This window comes from Malaclemys terrapin, chromosome 4 (assembly GCF_027887155.1).
Source record: "Malaclemys terrapin pileata isolate rMalTer1 chromosome 4, rMalTer1.hap1, whole genome shotgun sequence".
Classification (NCBI taxonomy): domain Eukaryota; kingdom Metazoa; phylum Chordata; order Testudines; family Emydidae; genus Malaclemys; species Malaclemys terrapin.
Window position 1 is genome coordinate 1,907,433 of NC_071508.1, and position 18,538 is coordinate 1,925,970.

At 55.1% G+C, this 18,538-nt stretch overlaps 1 protein-coding gene across 5 annotated transcripts; it reads left to right on the forward strand.

Annotated features, from left to right (window-relative positions):
- Positions 1-1,382: 1,382 nt before the first annotated feature.
- Positions 1,383-12,067, forward strand: LOC128835282 (RING finger protein 112-like). Of its 5 annotated transcripts, none has more exons than XM_054024626.1 (14): positions 1,383-1,450; positions 2,338-2,444; positions 2,625-2,940; positions 3,432-3,647; positions 3,932-4,069; positions 4,273-4,377; positions 4,554-4,604; positions 5,722-5,778; positions 5,932-6,018; positions 6,183-6,312; positions 6,434-6,564; positions 7,054-7,107; positions 8,049-8,123; positions 8,706-12,067. In XM_054024626.1, exons 2-14 carry the CDS (start codon positions 2,422-2,424, stop codon positions 9,213-9,215), a joined length of 1,893 nt encoding a protein of 630 aa, XP_053880601.1. In that variant the 5' UTR covers positions 1,383-1,450; positions 2,338-2,421; the 3' UTR covers positions 9,216-12,067. The 5 variants fall into 5 exon arrangements, with proteins under 5 accessions (XP_053880601.1, XP_053880605.1, XP_053880606.1 ...); XM_054024630.1 differs by having other exon boundaries at positions 3,435-3,647; XM_054024628.1 differs by lacking the exon at positions 1,383-1,450 and adding an exon at positions 1,527-1,614.
- The last annotated feature ends 6,471 nt before the right edge of the window (positions 12,068-18,538 follow it).

Consider the following 18,538-nt stretch of genomic DNA (forward strand, 5'->3'; position numbering starts at 1 on the left):
AATAAGAATAGCCACAATTTCATTTGCCTCGCACCCAAAACTTCAATGCATTTTAACCCAAAGATCAAAACATTGACTCTCGAATGCTGGGGGTAACCACGGTGCAAATGAGGCCTGGTCCGTGCCAGCCCTTCCTCCGCTTCACTAGTAGATGGGAGCAGAGACCTCCTTCCTCACTGAGCTTCAGCCAGCACTGGGTGAAAGTTTGAAGGCTGATCAATGTAGATTTGGCTTGACTGAAACCTTTCAGGGCTTGGTGTCAAATTCTTTCAATCGGGGCGGGGGGGGGGGGGGGGAAATTCCTCCCAAAGCTTGAAATGGTTTGATTTTTTTCTGATTCAATTTTTCTCCAAAAGAAAAGTTTCATTTGACCAGAAACAATTTTTCCCCTGGAGTTTTGGGGCTTTTTTTGGAGAAAAATGTTCATTTCAGATCAACCCAAAATGATAATTCCCTCCCCCCCCCCCAATTTTTCAGAAGGGCCAGAAGTTTTTCCTAATTCCCAGCCCCTTGCTGCAAGCCAAGCTGCTTCCTTCTGGTCCCCCCTTCGCTGGACACGGAGCACAACCGCTCCCCAGAGTGACCCGTGTTCTCCCGTCCCAGCTCAGCCTTCACTTCCCCAGGCTGAACGCAGCCAGGGCCTGCAGCCGTCCCTCGCTGGCACCTGAACGGGTTTGTCCTGGGACACGGGGGAAGGGAAATGTGCATAAAAGAGTTGTATGTCTACACTGAGCCCTGCTAGGCCCTCCCCACAACCCACTAGACCCCACTTCCCTCTCAGAGCTGGGGACAGAACCCAGGAGTCCTGGCCCCCCCATCTGCCTGTTCTAACCCCTAGACCCCACTCCCCTCCCAGAGCCAGGGAGAGAACCCAGGAGTCCTGGCCCCCAGCCCCCCCCCCCCTTTAACCCACTAGACCCCACTCCCCTTCCAGAGCCAGGGAGAGAACCCAGGAGTCCTGGCTCCCAGCCCCCCATCTCTAACCCACCAGACACCCCTCCCTCCCAGAGCCGGGGAGAGAACCCAGGAGTCCTGCTTCCCAGACCCCCCTGCTCTAACCAATAGACCTCACATCCTTTCCAAAGCCAGGGAGAGAACCCAGGAGTCCTGGCTCCCAGCCCTGACCAAGAAACCCCACCCACTTCCCTCCCAAAGCCAGGAATAGAACCCAGGAGTCCTGGCTCCCAGCGCCCCCCTGCTCTAACCCACTAGACCCCACTTCCTTCCCAGAGCCAGGAAGAACCCAGGAGTCCTGGCTCTCCTCCCAGCCCCACCTACCAGTGGCTATTAATATCCTCCCCTCTGGCTACACCCCTCCCACGCCCTGGTAGCCAATCTCCTCGGGTGTCAGAGCCCGGCTGCTGGTCATGAGGAAATAGAAATCACCTGACTTTACTTTCGTTTCCTTAGGTGGAAATCTTGGACGCTGGCAGAGCGAGCTGTGGGGCAGGTAACTACCATCCCCAGGGGGCAGACTCGCTCCCTCCAGTCTATCCTACCCACCCCCCCACGGGGCAGGCTCGTCCCCCGGCCCCTCTATTCTGCCCACCCAGACACCCCACCTGAGATCTCAATTGTTGGTTTCGAACCAGTGGCACCTGGGACGCACCCAAGGTAAATTCCAGCCACTCCCCGGTCTCTGCCTGGCGCCCGGCCCCGGCCCCACCAGCGCAGCCCCGCGGATCCCCGCGCAGCGAGCCGCGCCCGGCCGCCAATCCCCAGATCTGCTTTAAAAATCCCCAGAGGCTGAAAATCCCGGGGCACTTGCGCCTCGAGCGGAGCGGACGGGGGCGCAGATCGCAGCGGGCTCTCCCCAGGTGTGACGGCTGGGGATACGGGATTTCTTCCTTCAACGGAGACAGAAATTAGTAGAGTTTAGTGCCAGGGAGCCCGGACTCCTGGGTTCTCTCCACAGCTCAGGGAGGGGAGGGGGGCTATTGGGTTACAGTAGAGAGGGCTTGGAGCCCGGACTCCTGGGTTCTCTCTCCAGGAGGGAAGTGGGGGCTAGTGGGTTAGAGCTGGGGCTGGGAGCCCGGACTCCTGGGTTCTCTCCCCAGCTCTGGGAGGGGAGCTGGGAGCTGGAACCTCTGGGTGCAGTGGGAGTGTGGAATGAGGCGCTGGCCAAAGAGCGTTTGCTCATTTCTTGGGGTGCTAGTGGGGATGGGGGGTGTCCCCAGTACACAAGGACAGCACTGGGGAACTCAGAGCTCAAGAAGTGGGATTAAGACATGGTGTGTCCCATCCCTGCCTGGTGCCTCAGTTTCCCCCTCTGCCAGCTCTCCTGTTTGAGCACAGTGGGTGTGAGGGGGTTAATCCATTCATGTCCTGTTGTCTCAGTTCTCCAACAGAGTTTGGCTTTAGCCCGAGCCCAGGAGGAGGGGAGATCAGTCAACTGGAGCCTGGCCTGTCACCTGCTGCATTATGGGAAATGCAAATAATAAAGGGTAAGTGCTCCAGTCCCACCCAATTCAGGTGTAATCTACTCCAGAGCTGGGGCTAGAACCCACGAATCCTGGTTCCCAGTCCCTCCGGTCTATCCCTTACACCCCAATCCCCTGCCCCCCCCAAGCTGGGATAGAACCCAGGAGTCCTGGCTCACAGGCCCCCTGCTGTGTGTCTCCCAGGCCAATCCCACCCCCCTCCTCAAAGCCAACTCCAGAGGGGATGGTGAAGCGACTCCAGGAGGACGTCACCTGCTCCATCTGCCTGGACATCTTGGAGGACCCCGTCTCCATCGAGTGCGGCCATAACTTCTGCCGGGGCTGCCTCTCGGCTCACTGGAGCGGGGTCTCAGCCTGGGGGTCCCAGTGCCCCGAGTGCCGGGCTCCCTGCTCCAGGGACAGGATGACCCCAGACACACGGGTCAAAAACCTGGTGGAGAAAATCAGAGACCTGCCATGCGAAGAGACGCTGACAGCAACAGGGACAGCGCGCCCTGAGGTGGGTGCAGCCATGGCTGGTCCAGAGATGCAGCCACCTCTGGGGCAGGGCAGGTGGGGAACAGCTGCCCGGCCATTTCCTGCAGCACAGTGTCTCCTAACTCCACACTGGGACCCTGGGGTCAGAGGGAAGGCCGGCTAACGGGATTCCTGTGTCCCTTTAGCAACCGGTCAGATCCCTGGGCTGATAAGGGGGGAGCTGGACCCCAGGGCTCAGACCTCCTGATAAGAAATTAACCACCGAGCAAACAGCCTGTGACTCCATACAGGGGACCCCAGTGGGGGGGCTAGCTGGCTGGAAGGTTGGGTGTGGGGGGGAGAGGATGGGACATGGGGCCTTTCCCCTCTAGGGGGCACTGGCTTGGATCTGGCCCAGGGCGGGACTGGCTGGTTCAGGGGATGGGAATGGGGTACTGGGCTCTGATCTGGGGGACAGGGGACTCACCAGCTCACAGGTGGGGTCTGAGCTCTGACCCTGCTCTGTCCCTGCAGCAGGGGCCGGAGATCCAGCCAGAGCAGGGGCGCCCGGTGCAGCTGGTGCGTCTGGACGAGGAAGGGGGCCTGACCCTGGATGAGGAGGCCCTGAGCCGCTGCCTGGAGCAGGGTGGGGTGGGGGACGCCCCCGTCTGCCTGGTGTCCATCATCGGGGAGCAGCGCCGGGGCAAATCCTTCCTGCTGAACTACCTGCTGCGCCGGCTCCAGAGCCTGGTGAGTGGAGTGCTGATCCCCTCCCAGAGCCGGGGAGAGAACCCAGGAGTCCTGGCTCCCAGCCCCCACCCCCCTCCATCCTGACCCAGTGGGGAGCTGTGTGTCCGTCTAGACGGAGTGTTTGTTTAGACTTCACTGAGTTTGTGCTTGTATCTGTCTCCGCCTGAGTCTGCCTGTCCATCATCTTTCCAGCGTGCTGGTCCCCATGCTACCTGCCTGCTAATAAAATACGCACAGTCCCCCTGCACTAATTGCCCCTCCCCTCATATCTCCCTCCCCCCCAGGAAGTGAAGGACGGATCCTGGATGGGCCGGGAGGAGGAGCCCCTGGAGGGGTTCGAGTGGCGAGTTGGCGCCCGCAGCGTCACCAAGGGGGTGTGGGTGTGGAGTCAGCCCTTCTGGGTCCCCACCGAGTGGGGGAAGGTGAGTGGGAAGGGCGGGGAAATGGGGTGGGGAGATGCGTGACCCTAGCAGATCTCTACTTGGGGGAGCAGAGCCGACAGAGGCCTGGGAGGGGAGGCAGGGAACCCAGTGCCCCCCAGGGGCTGGGTCTCGCTCAGTGCTGGGGCATCCGGGGGACAGAACGGGGAACTCGCTTGTGACCCCGGCCCGTGGCTCCCCCCCAGGTGGCCGTGCTGCTGGTCGACACCGAGGGCTCCATGGACATTGTCAGAGACACAGAGACCAGCGTCAAAGTCTCCGCCCTCTCCATGCTGCTTGGCTCCTACCAGGTAGGCACTGGGGGCACCATGCTGCGGGGAGCGGGGCAGGGCTCAGCGGGGGGGCGCTCTCCCCTGGCAGCCAGGGCTGGCCCCGATGCCCCCGGTTGGCACTAGGGGGCGCTGTGCTGCGGGGGGAGGGCCGTGCTGGTTCTGTATCTAACCCTGTCCTCTCTGATTACTTGCAGATCCTAAATGTTTCCAGCCAGATAAAGGACCCTGATCTAGCATATCTGGAGGTGAAGGGGAAGAGGGCAGGATGTGGCGCCGTTCTCATACAGCCCCAATGGGGTCATCTGCCCATTCTACAGCTGGGGAAACTGAGGCCCAGAGAGAATCAGTGACTTGCCAGAGGTCACACAGGGAATCTGTGGAACAGCCAGAACCCAGGAGTCCTGGCTCCCAGCCCCCTTCCCGCTCTAACCCACTAGACCCCACTCCCCTCCCAGAGTTGGGGAGAGAACCCAGGAGTCCTGGGGCTGTATCTAGCAGGGTCCAGGGTCTGGAATTCGCCCCTGCCCGAGCTCCAAGCTTACTGAGAACATGGTGTCACGGAGTGTGGGGGGACACACGGCCCTGCACCCCCGGCTTCCTGCGATTCACCATGACTCTCAGCCAGCCAGTAACACAGAAGGTTTTTTTAGACAACAGGAACACAGTCCAAGACAGGTCTTGCAGGCACAGACAACAGGACCCCCCCAATTAGGTGCCTCTTGGGGTCCCAGGGCACCACAGCCCCCCTTGGGAGGTCAGAGTCCCGTCTGCCTCCCACCCATTCCACCAGCCATCTCGGAAAACTCTCTCCCCAGCGTCTCTTCCCCCAGCCTTTGTTCAGTTTCCCCGGCAAAGGTGTCACCTGGCCTCTAACCCCTTCCTGGGTTCTCCTGTTACATGCTCAGATAACCTCCCTCTGCCAGTCTCCCACCCCCAATGCAGGCTGTCCCAGCCGAACTCCCCTCTCAGCATTCAAAGACCACATTAAGAACAGTCCCAGTTCATCACACGTGGGTGTTCTCCGGAGTCTGGGAAAGTCTCAGTATTTGGTATCTTGGTCTAATCTGTTCTACCGTGGGAGGGCACGGGAGGGGGTGGGGGCAAACAGAGCCCCTGGCAGGGGAGTGGGGAACCTTGACTTGCAGTTCTGCCTTTTGGCCACTAGGTGTCTCTGCACCACAGGGGGAAAGCCGTGGGACCCTGGTAACAGACCGAGACCAAGCTGGAGCTGCAACTTGGGGGGTGGGGAGGGGGGGCTGTTGGTAGGATTTCCATCCCCACCCACCCCCAGGGCACACGCTGCCTCCCCGCCCCAGAGATCCCAGCCCCAGACTCACCCCCCCTGCTCTCTCTGCTCTGCAGATGTTTCTGCACGTGGCCGAAGAGGTGGGAAAGGAATACGGGCTGGAGTCCATTCAGGTGAGATGACATTTTCCCCCCCCCCTACCCCGCATCCTGCCCCATGCAACCCCCTCACCCCACTGCATGGGATGTTCCTGCCCCAGCCACCCCCTGCCCCACACCCGAGGGGTTCAGCCTTCCCCTCCTGACATCGTCCCATCTCCCCTGCAGCACCTAGACCTGCTGGTGCGGGATTGGAGCAACTCCATGGTCCTTGGAAGTGACGGTGGGAAGGAGCATCTGAGAGACGTCCGACAGGTGAGTGTGGGGAATGGGACGTGGGGCCTTTCCCCTCTGGAGGGTGTTGGCTCTGATCCGGCCCCAGGGCAAAGGCCTGGCTGGCTCTGGGGAGCCGGGAATGGGTCCCGGGGTATTTCCCTCTGTTGATGTCTCACTTTGCTGATTTCTCCTGGCTCTGACAGATGCTGGCAGCGAGGTCCCCTTGCAAACACCCCAAGGCCCTGGAAGCGCTGAGCAGAAGCAGCAGCCGCTGTTACCTGATGCCCTTCCCTGGCAAGCGGATCATGACTGGGAGCCAGGGAAGCCTGAGAGGTAACGGACGCGGGACAGCGGCTCTGAGCCTGCGCGATGGGGAGTCTCCGTCTCTGCCAGCAACGGGCCGTGGGGGGATGTTCTGGCTCCGGGTTCATTGCCATGTCCCTCCCCTTCGCAGACATGGATGAGGATTTCCGGGACAGCCTGAGGGAGTATGTCACCACCCTGGTGGGCTTGGCCGGTCAACACGCGTGGAGAGACCGGCATGGGGCGCTGCTGACTGGGACACAGCTCACTGCTCGGATAACGGTGGGGACCGGCCAGCTGGGGATGGGGTCTCAGTAGGGGGCGCTCTACCCTGGCAGTCAGTGCTGGCCCCATGCCCCCATGTGGCAGTAGGGGGCTGCGCTGCAGGGAGTGGGGTGGGGTGGGGGTTCTGTAGGGACGCTCTCCCCAGCAGTCAGGGCTGTACCCAGTACCCCTGGTGGCACTAGGGGGTGCTGTCCTGTGGGGAGTGGGCTTAGCCCTTTTTGCTGAATTTTTGTTAATTAAGAATTAGGGTTGTATTTATATCCTAGCAGAATCCCAGCTTGGATGGTTCTACTGAGCCTTCCTACATCATCCAGGGAAGTTCTTCATTTCCCCGCCAAACTGATTCCCACCGTTGTCTTATGGCCGTTCCCCAGCTGCCCTGCCCCAGAGGTGGCTGCATCTCTGCGCCAGGTGGGCCATCCCCATGTTCACAGTTTTCTAAGCCCTGTGGAGTCTGTATTGTGATTTCTTGTGCTTTCTTTGCAGAAATTCTCTGATCTGATGAAGAAACATCACTGTGGCTTCTCCTCTCCCGCTCAGGTACCTTCTCTGCCTCTGACCTGATCAAGGGGTGTGTCCCACCTCCTGAATTCACTTCCGATGTAAAACTGCTTCTTACTTTTGTCTTACTGCTGCTGCCTCACCCGAAAGGTGGCTGCATCTCATGTCTGGCAAGTCATCCCCGTGTGGGGTTGCTGTGAGGCTATTCCCCATCTGCCCCACCCCAGCAGTGGCTGCATCTCGGCACTGGGTGAGCCCATCCCTATGCAGTGTGTGTTCCCCTATGCTCCATCCCAAAGGTGGCTGCATCTCAGGAATGTGTTACCACTTGTTGGAAAATGGTGGTGTGTGTGGTTTTCTTTCCCCTCCCCCCTCCACTCCCCACAGAGAAATTTGAGTTTCTGTTGAAATATCAAAAGCTGAAATACTCTGATCTGGGAATGCCTCTGTGGTGTCTGATGGGAATTATAGCTTAGAGATTAATGGCGATATCCCATCTCCTAGAACTGGAAGGGACCTTGAAAGGTCATCAAGTCCAGCCCCCTGCCTTCACTAGCAGGACCAAGTACTGATTTTGCCCCAGATCCCTAGGTGGCCCCCTCAAGGACTGAACTCACAACCCTGGGTTTAGCAGGCCAATGCTCACCCCAGATCCCTAGGTGGCCCCCCCAGAGCTTGGCTCTGCATGCTCCCCTTTCTCCCCATAAATCAGTTCTGGTCAGACTGCAGCTCCCATGATGCACCACAGAGGAGGAGATGATGCATCATGGGACTCCATGGCTGTGGGGCATCATGGGGCTTGTAGTTTGTGTGCCTGGCGTCAGGCAGAGCTGCCGCAGTGGCTCATGGGCGTTGTAGTTTCACACTGGCTAGTGGCGTCGCTCTGTTACATGAGGTTGCTGCAGTGGAAGCAGCAGTCGCTAGGTGGAGACGGGGCCCCATAAACTGTGGCTGACCCCAGCCTTGTCCTCCCTGTGCAGATGGCCGTCACCTTTCACAACCAGAGAGTCCTGGACAGGGCCAGCGCAGACCACGCTCTCTTTCTGAAGGAGAAGGTGAGTTTGGGGGGGAGGGCTCTGTCCAAGCCAGGGGAACCCCAGGGAACCATCCCAGTGAACACTACTGACTGTGGGCTTGGGGGTAGGAGACGGGATCTCGTATCTCCAGCTCCCAGGGTGGCTATAGAGATGAGAGGCTCAAACTCCTGCACTGGAGTTGTGGGGCGGGTGGTGGGGAGGTAGATAAGTTTGCCGGTGGCCAGCTGCAGTAGTGGAGGTGTGATGGCCCAGGTGGGTAATGGACTGGACCAGGACTAGGAACTCCTGGGTTTCGTCCACTGCAATGCCGCAGACTCCCCTGGGTGAGTCACGGAGTCTCTCTGGGCCTCAGTTTCCCCATCTAGCAAAGGGGGAGAATAATCCTACCTTTGGGGGTTTTAGCCTGTGAGCTTTTTGGGGCAGGGACGGTCTCTCACTGAGGTTGTGGGCTGGGCCCGGTGCAAGGGGGCCCCCATCTCAGTCCTGGATTGTGTCCTGCTCGGCACGAGGGGGGGGCCCCATCTCGGTCGGGGAGGTGGAATCTGTGCAGCGCTTGCCCTTTCTTACGCTCTTGGCCATCTCCTCTCCCGGCGGGCGCAGGACGGCGACTCCCAGAACCCAATCACCTGCCTGAAGGTGCGGCCGAGCAAGATGGCGAAGTTGTTGGCGGAGCGGCGCGGGCAGTTGCTGTGGCGGTGCTGGACGGACATGCCAGAGCCAGCGCCGGAGACAGAGGCCCGGCTGACGGAGCTGGAGGAGGAGCTGACGCGGGAGGCTGAGACGTTCCTGGAGATCTACGGGAAGCGCTTTAAGACATTTGCCATTTTGGCAGGCGTGGGTGCGGGGGTGGTGGTCCTGGGCCCGGTGGGCGGAGCTGTCGGTGCCGGGATCGGTGCTGGGATCGCCGCTGCTGCCGTCGCCGCCGAGGCGGCTGTGGCCATTGGGGCTGGGACGGGCGCCGTGGCCGGTATCATCGTGGGTGGGGGCGTGGGCGGGGGCGTGGGTGGCAACATCACTAGGAAGGATAGGCAGAAGGTAGAGGCTGCTGGTGGTGGGAGGGAGGAGGGGGATGGCACTGAGGATCTATCCGACGACAAACCCCTGATCTGATCGGTGTCTCCCCCTCCCCCCAATCTGGGCTGACGAATGGGGTGACGGGGCTGCAGCATAGCCCAGATACGTCCCCCAGAAGCCACCCCAGAGCGGGGAGCCATCGCCCACAGATTCTAAGAAGGGACATTTAGATCCTCTCGTCTGACCTGCTGTGCCACCCAGGCTGGAGAACACCGCCCACTTCCCCCTGCGTTGGGCCCGATATCTCCCCTTGGACTAAATCATCTCCCGGAAGGGCGGCCAGTCTGGCTCGGAAGCCGGAAGACATGGAGACCCCACCGCTTTCCCACTGGTGAATCACCCACGCTGTGAAAAATCCGGTGCCTCATTTCCGATTGGAGTTTGTCTGACTTTAACTTCCAGCCCTCAATCCTCGCTCTGCCTTCCTCTGACATTGCAGGGCCACTCCAGCTGCAACGCAAAGCGCTTGGAAATGACCGGCCGATGGTCCTGTCCTGAGATCGCCCTCTAGGGGTGACAACGGGCGCCTGGCTTACTTCCTACATGAACAGTCCTGTGGTCCGCTCCTGGGGGATAGATCTCCAGCCGCCCCTCTGAGCGGGAAGGCGGGTCCAGGGGAGAGGGCACAGGAAGACCCTGTGGATTCCCTGCTCTACCAGGGACTTCCTCTGTGACCTTGGCCAAGTCACTTAGTTTCTCCGTGCCTCAGTTTCCCATCTGTATAATGAGGGTAATAATGCACTGAAAGATGGTGAGGGGTTTGAGCTCTACTGAGAGAAAACACTATCCAAGAAACCAGCATCATTCTTTATTCCGGGGGAGGGCTATAAAACCATCCGAAGCTAAGGGGAATCGGTTCCACACCCATCAATGCACGCCGAGCACTGGACACCATCTGGCCAACTCCACAGGAAGTCTCAGCTCCGACCCTTCAGCGCTGGTGAAAGGGCAGGACTTGGGCTTGGGGATTTCCAATCAATGGGGTCTCGGGCTAACGGGACTCTCCAGCTGATCCACCCCAGCCTCCGCTGGCGCCTACGATCCGATAGACCGCTGTAGCATGAGGTACGGGGTCAGCTCCATCCTGGCCTGGGCTTGGTGAGTCGGGAGCACCCCTTCCCCTCACAGATTCCAGGGCCTGGATAACAATGGCCAGTGATGGAGAATCTGTTCCAATTGTTCTCACTGTTAAAAATGTCTGCCTTACTTCCAGTCTGAGTTTAGTCTACACTTTTCTGTGCTAGACCGAAGGACCTATTGTCAAATATTTGTTCCCCAGGTGGGTACGTATGGACTGGGATCTAGTCACCCCTTAACCTGCTCTTTGAGTCCTATCTCCCTAAGAACTCCTTGGAAACCTGATATCAGGGCTGCGGGTTTTCAGAGGCTGCACCTCTCAGGACAGAGCAAGAGAAAGCAGAAGTCACTTGAGACTATGGACTGCAAAGTGGTTCTGCTGGAAGGTGGCCAGTCAACGGGTCCTGGGTGCAGGACAGTCTCAAAGCAATGGAGGCATTTAAGCAATTTCCTTTGTGCGCAACAGGAGGAAAGATATTTGGGGTACTGTGTTAAGGCGTCAAGGAGTGCGTGTGTGTGTGTGTGTGTGTGTGTGTCTGTAAATGACCACCATGGGGGAGTGCTAAAGAGTAATCTCCCAGATGCGAAGTTCTGATTCATTGAGCCCTGAATGGCGAGTTCCTAGTTTTGGGACAAGTCTCCGCAGAAACTTCCAGCTCTAATTCGGTTAGGGGAAGATACAACTGCTGCTTATCGGAAGTGCTTTGTTAATGTGTATTCCTGTGGTGGGGGGGACGACCCAATAGGGGAAACAGATTAGCCATTAAACGAACAGGAGTACTTGTGGCACCTTAGAGACTAACAAATTTATTTGAGCATAAGCTTTCGTGGGCTACAGCCCACTTCATTGGATGCATAGAATGGAACATAGTGAGGATATATATATATATATTACACAGAGAACATGAAAAGGTGGGAGTTGTCCTACCAACTCTAAGAGGCTAATTAATTAATATGAGCTATTGTCAGCAGGAGAAAATAACCTTTGTAGTGATCATCAAGATAGCCCATTTAAGACAGTTTGAGAAGAAGGTGTGAGGATACTTAACATGGGGAAATAGATTCAAGGAAATGCAGTGATGAAAACTGGAAATAGGATGCGAGCCGAAGCCTCACCAGCGCTGAGTAGAGTGGGACAGTTACCTCCCGTGTCTCACATACGACCTTCCAGTTAATACACCCCAGGTGACATTTCTCTTTCTCACAACCCCATCAAACTCTTGTCTTTGGTGATTTGACTGCGTTGATGACTTGATTCTAATATTGCTGCTGCTAATTTGATTACTTGATCTTATTTTCACATCAACTGGAGAATGGCTGAGTCAGTTGGGTAGAGTTTGTGTTGGCTTGGTCTTAGCGATCTGTTTTCTTGATTTTGTATTCAGGGTTGTTTTACTTGTAACAAAATGGCTAGAAAGCACACTGGGTCTTTTTTTTTTTTTTTTTTTTCTTCTTTCAATCAGCAACTTGGGCCAGAACCATAGAGAATCTTTGGCTGGTACCAGCCAAGCTGCTGAGGAAAGCCATTAGCTTCCCCTAAACTAACTGTGGTTCTCATAGGGGTCTGTCTGGTGCCTGGCATGAGAGAACCCTGATCCCAGCTGTAGAGGAAACCCTAACCCTTAACAGCGCCTCATAACCTTAGCCCCCAACTGGGTATGTGTCACTTAAATCAATTCCCTGCCTTTGCAGGGGCCGTGGTCATGGTGCAGCTCAGCTCTCCTGTTCTCTGCCTGTGGCATATGACAGTCAGTCTCCTGAGGGCTGTAATGTTTGGGTCTAATTCTAGCTGTTGGCTTGGTGTGGGGGTGGCTGGGGGATGTTGGGGCGGGGGGGAAGCTGTGATACACAGCTCAGAGTAGCTGGTCTGGCCATGAACCCTAACCCAAGCAGCCCCCATATCTAACCCATAAATCTAACCCTCACCTTTAACCTTAACTCCCAGCCTCCAACCCTGCCACTAGCCCTTGTCTAATGTCTAATCCCTGCCTTTACACTAACCTCTAAAAAGACCCAGCTCTCAGAGCGGAAGGTGGGGAGTTTTGGGATTGTCCTTAGATTTTGGGGGAGGTCATTCCACCATCTGGACCAGGCCCCAGAGAAACGTCTGTCTCCCGCACCGATGAGCTTCACCTTTATTGCAGAGAGCGCCACTGGGACAGCAAGTCAACCATGGTCTTCATTCTGGATCTCTCAGCTCTTTCAGACACGGAGGGCCAAGACATGAAGTGCCTTGAAGATAAGGCTGAGACCATGAACTTGATTCAATATTGTAGCGCAGATGTGGGCATATGGCCCCTGTGTCCAGCCTTCTTCTCAATATTTCACCGAAGGGGGTCATGTGTGGGCTCTGCCGAATGCTGGGAAGCAGCCGCTTGTCACGGTTGTTGCCAGATGTTTGTATTAGCCACGGTTTTAGAGCCAGGTCCCAGGTAGGACATTCAGTTCTGAATCTGCTGGGAGTCAAACCTGAGGCAGGGGGAGGCTGGGATCCAACCCGGTCAATGTGAGAACAATGCACGTCCGTGGAGGCAGCTTCTGTTTGCTGGCTGGACGAGATGCAGGCTGGCCATCTACAGAGACAAACCGACCCCAAGGGAATGCTCAGGCGAGGGGGCCCCTGGGCTCGGAGACAATAGCTTGTGCCTGGATCAGAGCAGAGGAAATGGCCCATTACAGAGAAGTGACTTTGCCAGTGGTGGGAACGGGGGATCCCAGACTGGACAAGCGCTGTGAAACCCTCCAACGGGAGAGAAACACCTCAGCAGACAGGAAAGGAACCTGTTAGTCTTTAAGGTGCCACCAGACTCCTTGTTGTTTTTGTTAGCAAGGACGGGCTCTAGACGGCATCTGATGTTTTCCTTTTACCTGTCACCTCAGGTTTCCAAAGCCTGTTACTTGCTTTTTATTTGAATCTCTATCTGAGGCTCTGTTAAATGAACTTCAATTTGATCTGATTGTAAACCTGTAAGGGACAGGGGCACTGTCATGAATAGGGGGAAGGGTAGCAACCTTTATGTACCCTTGGCAACTGTACTGAATTGCTTTACCTGTAAGGGATTAAGTAGTTCAAATAACCTAGTCGGCACCTGACCAGAAGGACCAATAACAAAAGAAAATACTTTCAAATCTGGGGGAGGATTTGTTTGTTGTTGTTGTTGTTCCCTCTCCAGACGGAGGGAGAAGCCAAGCGGGTACAATATCTCCTGAAAATATACCTGGAATAATCCATCTAAAGCCACAGAAATTGTAAGCAAGGGAAGGAAATGCATTAGGTTATCTTTTGATTTAGCTTGTGAATTTTCCTGTGCTACAGAGGTAGTTTTATTCTTCTTTTTGTAACTGTGAACCTGAGCCCAGAGGGGAATCCTCTGTCTTTTAAATCTTTTTATTATCCTGTAAAGTTACCTTCTATCCTGATTTTGCAGGTGTGATTTTTATTTTTTTTCTTTATAAAGTTCTTCTTTTAAGAACCTGACTGATTTTCAGTGTCCTGAAGTGAAAGGGTCTGGTCTGTGCTCACATTGCTAAAACAATTGGTTAATATTTTATTCTCAAGTCTCCCCAGGAAAGGGGGTGAAGAGGCTTGGGGGGATATTTTGGGGAAATGGGGATTCCAAGTGACTCCTGAATTTTTGTGTAAATCACTTGGTGGTGGTAGGAATACCGTCCAAGGACAAGGAAAGGAATTTGTGCCTTGGGGAAGTTTTTAACCTAAGCTGGTAAAATATTAGGGGGTCTTTCATGCGGGTCCCCACATCTGTACCCCAGAGTTCAGTGTGTGGATGTGAACCCCGACAGGGGCATAGGTTGTTTGGCCTAGCCGTCACAGCGGGGCTGAGGCCTGACCACGAGGGACGGGTGTCGCTATTCAGGAGTTGGAGGAATCACACGGCCAGGTCCCGTAGACCGGAGTCCGGCTCAGAGTCAGGCTGGAGTCAGAGACCGGAGAGCGGGAGACAAACTTGAGTCTGACGTTGCAGCAGGTGAAGGTCTCTGGTTGCCCAGCCAATTTCCTGGCCCTCCCCTGCAGGTTAAGTAGGGGCAGCTGGCCAATCAGAGGGCTGCAGGGTACTGTCACGCTGGGTCTTGTGGGCGGGACTTCCTGTGGTGCCAATTTCCCACAGTGCTTCCTGGCTATGCCTCAGCCTGGCCCCCGGTGGCACTGTGGGAATATCAGCTGTCCCAGGCTCTGCAGACCTGGGTTCTAGTCCCCAGGTCCTTACAAAACCTGCCTGAGGACGAGGTGTGCAGGGAGCATGGAACTGAAGTGGAGCAGTGGAGCTCTGTTTCCATGGAGGCAGCAGATTGGCGCATATTGCGGGTGTGCCGAAGGCAGGTGACTGGGCACTGGAGTGTAATGGAATCAGGTGTGTAAATGGCTAGCCTGCAGTGGGATACAGAGGGGTTTGCAGAGCACCTGGTGTGAGAGGGAGCCTCGAATGTAACCTGGAACTGGGGTACCGCTGAGTCCCTCCAACCGGGGCTTTCTCTCACACTGATGCTGTTGCTAAGTCACAAACCTCTGTCACATATGGCACTCACACAGACATCCACAGGCAAGGGCACGCCCTGCTGAGTTATAGGGATGCTTCTCCCAGTTCACTCAGCAACTAACAATTAAGAGGCTCCCTCCAGTTCCCCAGGGCTGTACGTCTTCCCTGCTCAGAAACCTGGCCGGTGCGAGTTCATTACCCAGTCCACCCCTCCCTCAATGCGGAGAGGACATGCACCAGCTCTTGTTCCGGAGCAGATCTCCCAAGCACTTCAAGCAAAGCCCACGGCTTTAGGTAAAATATAAAACTGGTTTATTAACTACAGACAGACGGGTGTGAAGTGATTATTGGGAGTTGACTGTATCCTGTTGCAAAGAATGAAACTACATAAGTCAGCCCGTATTTCTCTCGGACTGTAAAAAGGATGATAGCTAAAGTGAGAAGTCATTCAACTTGATTGGCCACGTGTTATTAAATATGAAAGTTTGTCACCTGACTTGCCCTCAAAGACGCAGCCTGAGACCCTTGAAGGAAACTTGTGCCAAAATCTAATAAGAACCGTACAGCTGCTCCCAGCATCAGCTCAAGTGTAGAGGAACCCAGCGGAACTAAAGCTCCATCTAGGTCTAGAGGCTGGGTTGGAAAATCCACATCTGTCTCACAGACAGGTACCAACGGCTTGTTTTCTGCATGTAATTCCCTTCTGCTCCAGTGCTGTATGGGATAGACTCTGTTTAACTACTTACATTTTTAGGCTGCGAAGTCTGAAGATGACTTAAGGGCATAATGGGTTTGTACTTTGCCAGCCAAACGCTGTCCTAAATGTCAAGAAATAATTTGAGAGCGGGTTGAGAACTTTTTGTCAAACATTTTTTGGAGAAAAAAGGGCTTTTGGGCCAAATTGAAAATGTTTGTTTTGGTCCAAAAAATTGTTTTCTTGACAAAAATAAAACCTAATATGAAACAATTTTTGTTTTTACAAAATTATGTTCCTTTTCTCTCATACTCAAAATGTGTGTGTGTGTGTGTGTGTGTGTGTGTGTGTGTGTGTCAGAGAGAGAGAGAAGTGGAGGAGGTTAATTTAAAAAGTGGGAGAATGAAGAGAAACAGAATGATTTTGAAAGAAAATGAAAATTGTCATGTCACCATCTTTGTGCAGACGAGGTGACCGAGGCATTTGTTGAGAGAGGGCAGCACAACGTTCTCCTAAGAGGAACACACGGGACACCCAGCCGGTCGACAGAGAGTCTGTATCCACCGAAAGCAAAGCTATTTCCTCTAATGTAGCTTCTGTATAAAGAAGTGAAACCTTCTTGCTGGGAATGGGTTGGACGGGATTTCTGAGTGCTGTTGTACAGCGTTCTGTTCTGTGTATCACACGACCACTGGGAAGCCCTCGTCTGCAATCCTGTGTCCAAATCTGGCCCCCGTCTATTCAGCTTAACGACGAGGAGGTTCAGGGGATCCTGGAGCCCATCTGAACATACCTACAAGGGGAATAGAAATTAGATCTTAGAGGCCTCGTCCAACTCTTTGGTCTGACGCAACCCGTTGGCTGGAAGTTGAAGCTAGACAAATTCAGACTGGAAATAGGGTGTCAATGTTTAACATTAGTCACTGCCCATTGGCACGGCTTACCAAGGGGCACGGGGGATTCTCCATCACTGACCACTGTTTTTCTAACAGATCTGCTCTAGTTGAACCAGGAATTAGTTCTGGGCCGTTCTCTGGCCCGGCTTATACAGGGAGCTCAGGCTAGGTGATCACAAGGTCCCTTCTGGCCCTGGGATCTGTGACTCTATGTTGCAGCAAGAGGGCTCTGTGCCGGGCCAGGTGCAGAGAGGGGCTGCTGGGATGCTCAGGGGGACGGAGAGAGTTGGTTTCCTAAGAAATAAAGGTAAAATCACAATCTGAGTTCCATAAACTAGAGAGAATTTGGATCAAGCAGTGTCTCACCCTGATAATATAGTTCCTTAATACACAGGCTGGGATTCTCCCGTCCACCCTGGGCCCCCTGCCCCAGTTCACTCTTTGTTCTCCAGACGTGTTTCCAGGTGTTCAGTTGGGGGTGTGAGGGGGAAGAGTGAGGCCAAGTGCTGATGTCTCTTCCCCACTTGGCGCAGGGACAAGTGTTGGGACGACTGGTCACCTGGGTGGGGAATCTTACCTGAAGATGGCCCTGGATTTATAGCCCCACGACTACAGAACCAATTTTGGGCATAGATTGCTTGCGGGAGGGAGGAATAGTGGTTGATTGTGCTAACAAAGGTTTATGGAGGACCCCAAGGAAAGACTGGATCCCTGAAGTAAGGCAGGGAGATACTGTATTGCTGACGCGTAGTACGCTGGGGGTGGCGGTAGTGACCGGGGTTAGCAGGGAGGAGTGGAGGAAGCACTTTCCCCAGGCATGGGCGGCCCACAAGCTGGACTGTGTCAAATGGACTGGGGAACCAGTGAAAATAGAAGGACCAGCGGTGTCCCCCCCCCCGAAACAATATCCTATCCTCACTGTGGCACGCTGGGCTGTAGCAGAGGGGAGTAGTGAAAAGAATGACTTCCCCCTTTAACTCCCCGATGAGGCCTGTGAGGAAAGCTGATGGTGTCTCATGAAGACTGACTGTCGACTATCGGAGAGTCAATGCGATGACCCCCCAGTGGGCGCCAATAGTCGCGAACATGACCCAGGTGTTACAAGACATAACAAGGGAAGCTAGAAGATTTTCTGTACTGGTCTTGTCTAACTGTTTCTTTGCTATCCCGCTCGAGGAAGGATCGCAGGATCGATTCGCATTCCACGTGGATGGGGTACAGTATTGCTTGACCCGTGTACGCCGGGGATTTCATAGTGCCCCCGCTATTGCGCATAAGGTAGTGACTCAAATGTTAGAGCATCTCCCTCCAGGGGATAAGGGGTGGGTGGTCTCATATGTGGACGACATCCTGATAATGGGAATAGACGACGCGGATACCCGAGGGAGGACTGAACGAGTACTGGAGGTGATTCAACAGGATGGCATGAAGGCGTCCCTGGAAAAGGCACAATTAATACAGCCACAGGTGGAGTACCTGGGGTTACCCTATCAGAAAGAGAAAGGTTTATTAGTGAACAACAATTGTCAGCATTGCAGAATTTACCAGCCCCCCAAGATTTGAGAGGCCTACAGGCCATATTAGGGGCTTTTAATTTTGTAAGAGCCCACATATGGGACTATGCACGTATCACCAAACCCCTCTATAGCCTGTTGAGGAAGGAGGCCCAGTTCCAACGAGGCCCGGAACAGGAAGCAGCTTGCGGCGAGCTAAAGCAATCTTTGTTGCGAGCAGCGACACTGCAACCCGTACAGGTTGGCGAGTCCATATATGTGAGGGGCACCACCAGTCCTGAGGCGTTGGCTGTGGTGGTGTTACAAGCGGACCCGTTGCAGAAAACAGTCCCGATAGCATTCTATTCACGCCTTTTAACACCAGTGGAGCAAAAGTTTGGCCCATGTGAAAGGGAATGTCTGGCAGTAATATGGGCGCTGGAAGTAGGGGCGGTGGTAGTGGGAGATAATCACGTTATTATTCAGAGCACCCACACCCCCTTAAAATATATATTGTCAGGAAAACCCACCCAAGCAGGAGTAAGTAACCCAAGGATGGCTCAGTGGACCCTGTTTACCCCCTACCCCCGGCCCCTCCCTTGCTCCAGGGACCAACCTTAGCTCCCGCCCTGCTGTGCTTCTGCCCCCGGTTCCTGCCTTGCTCCAGTCATCAGGGACTAATCTTCCCCCCATGCCCCACTGT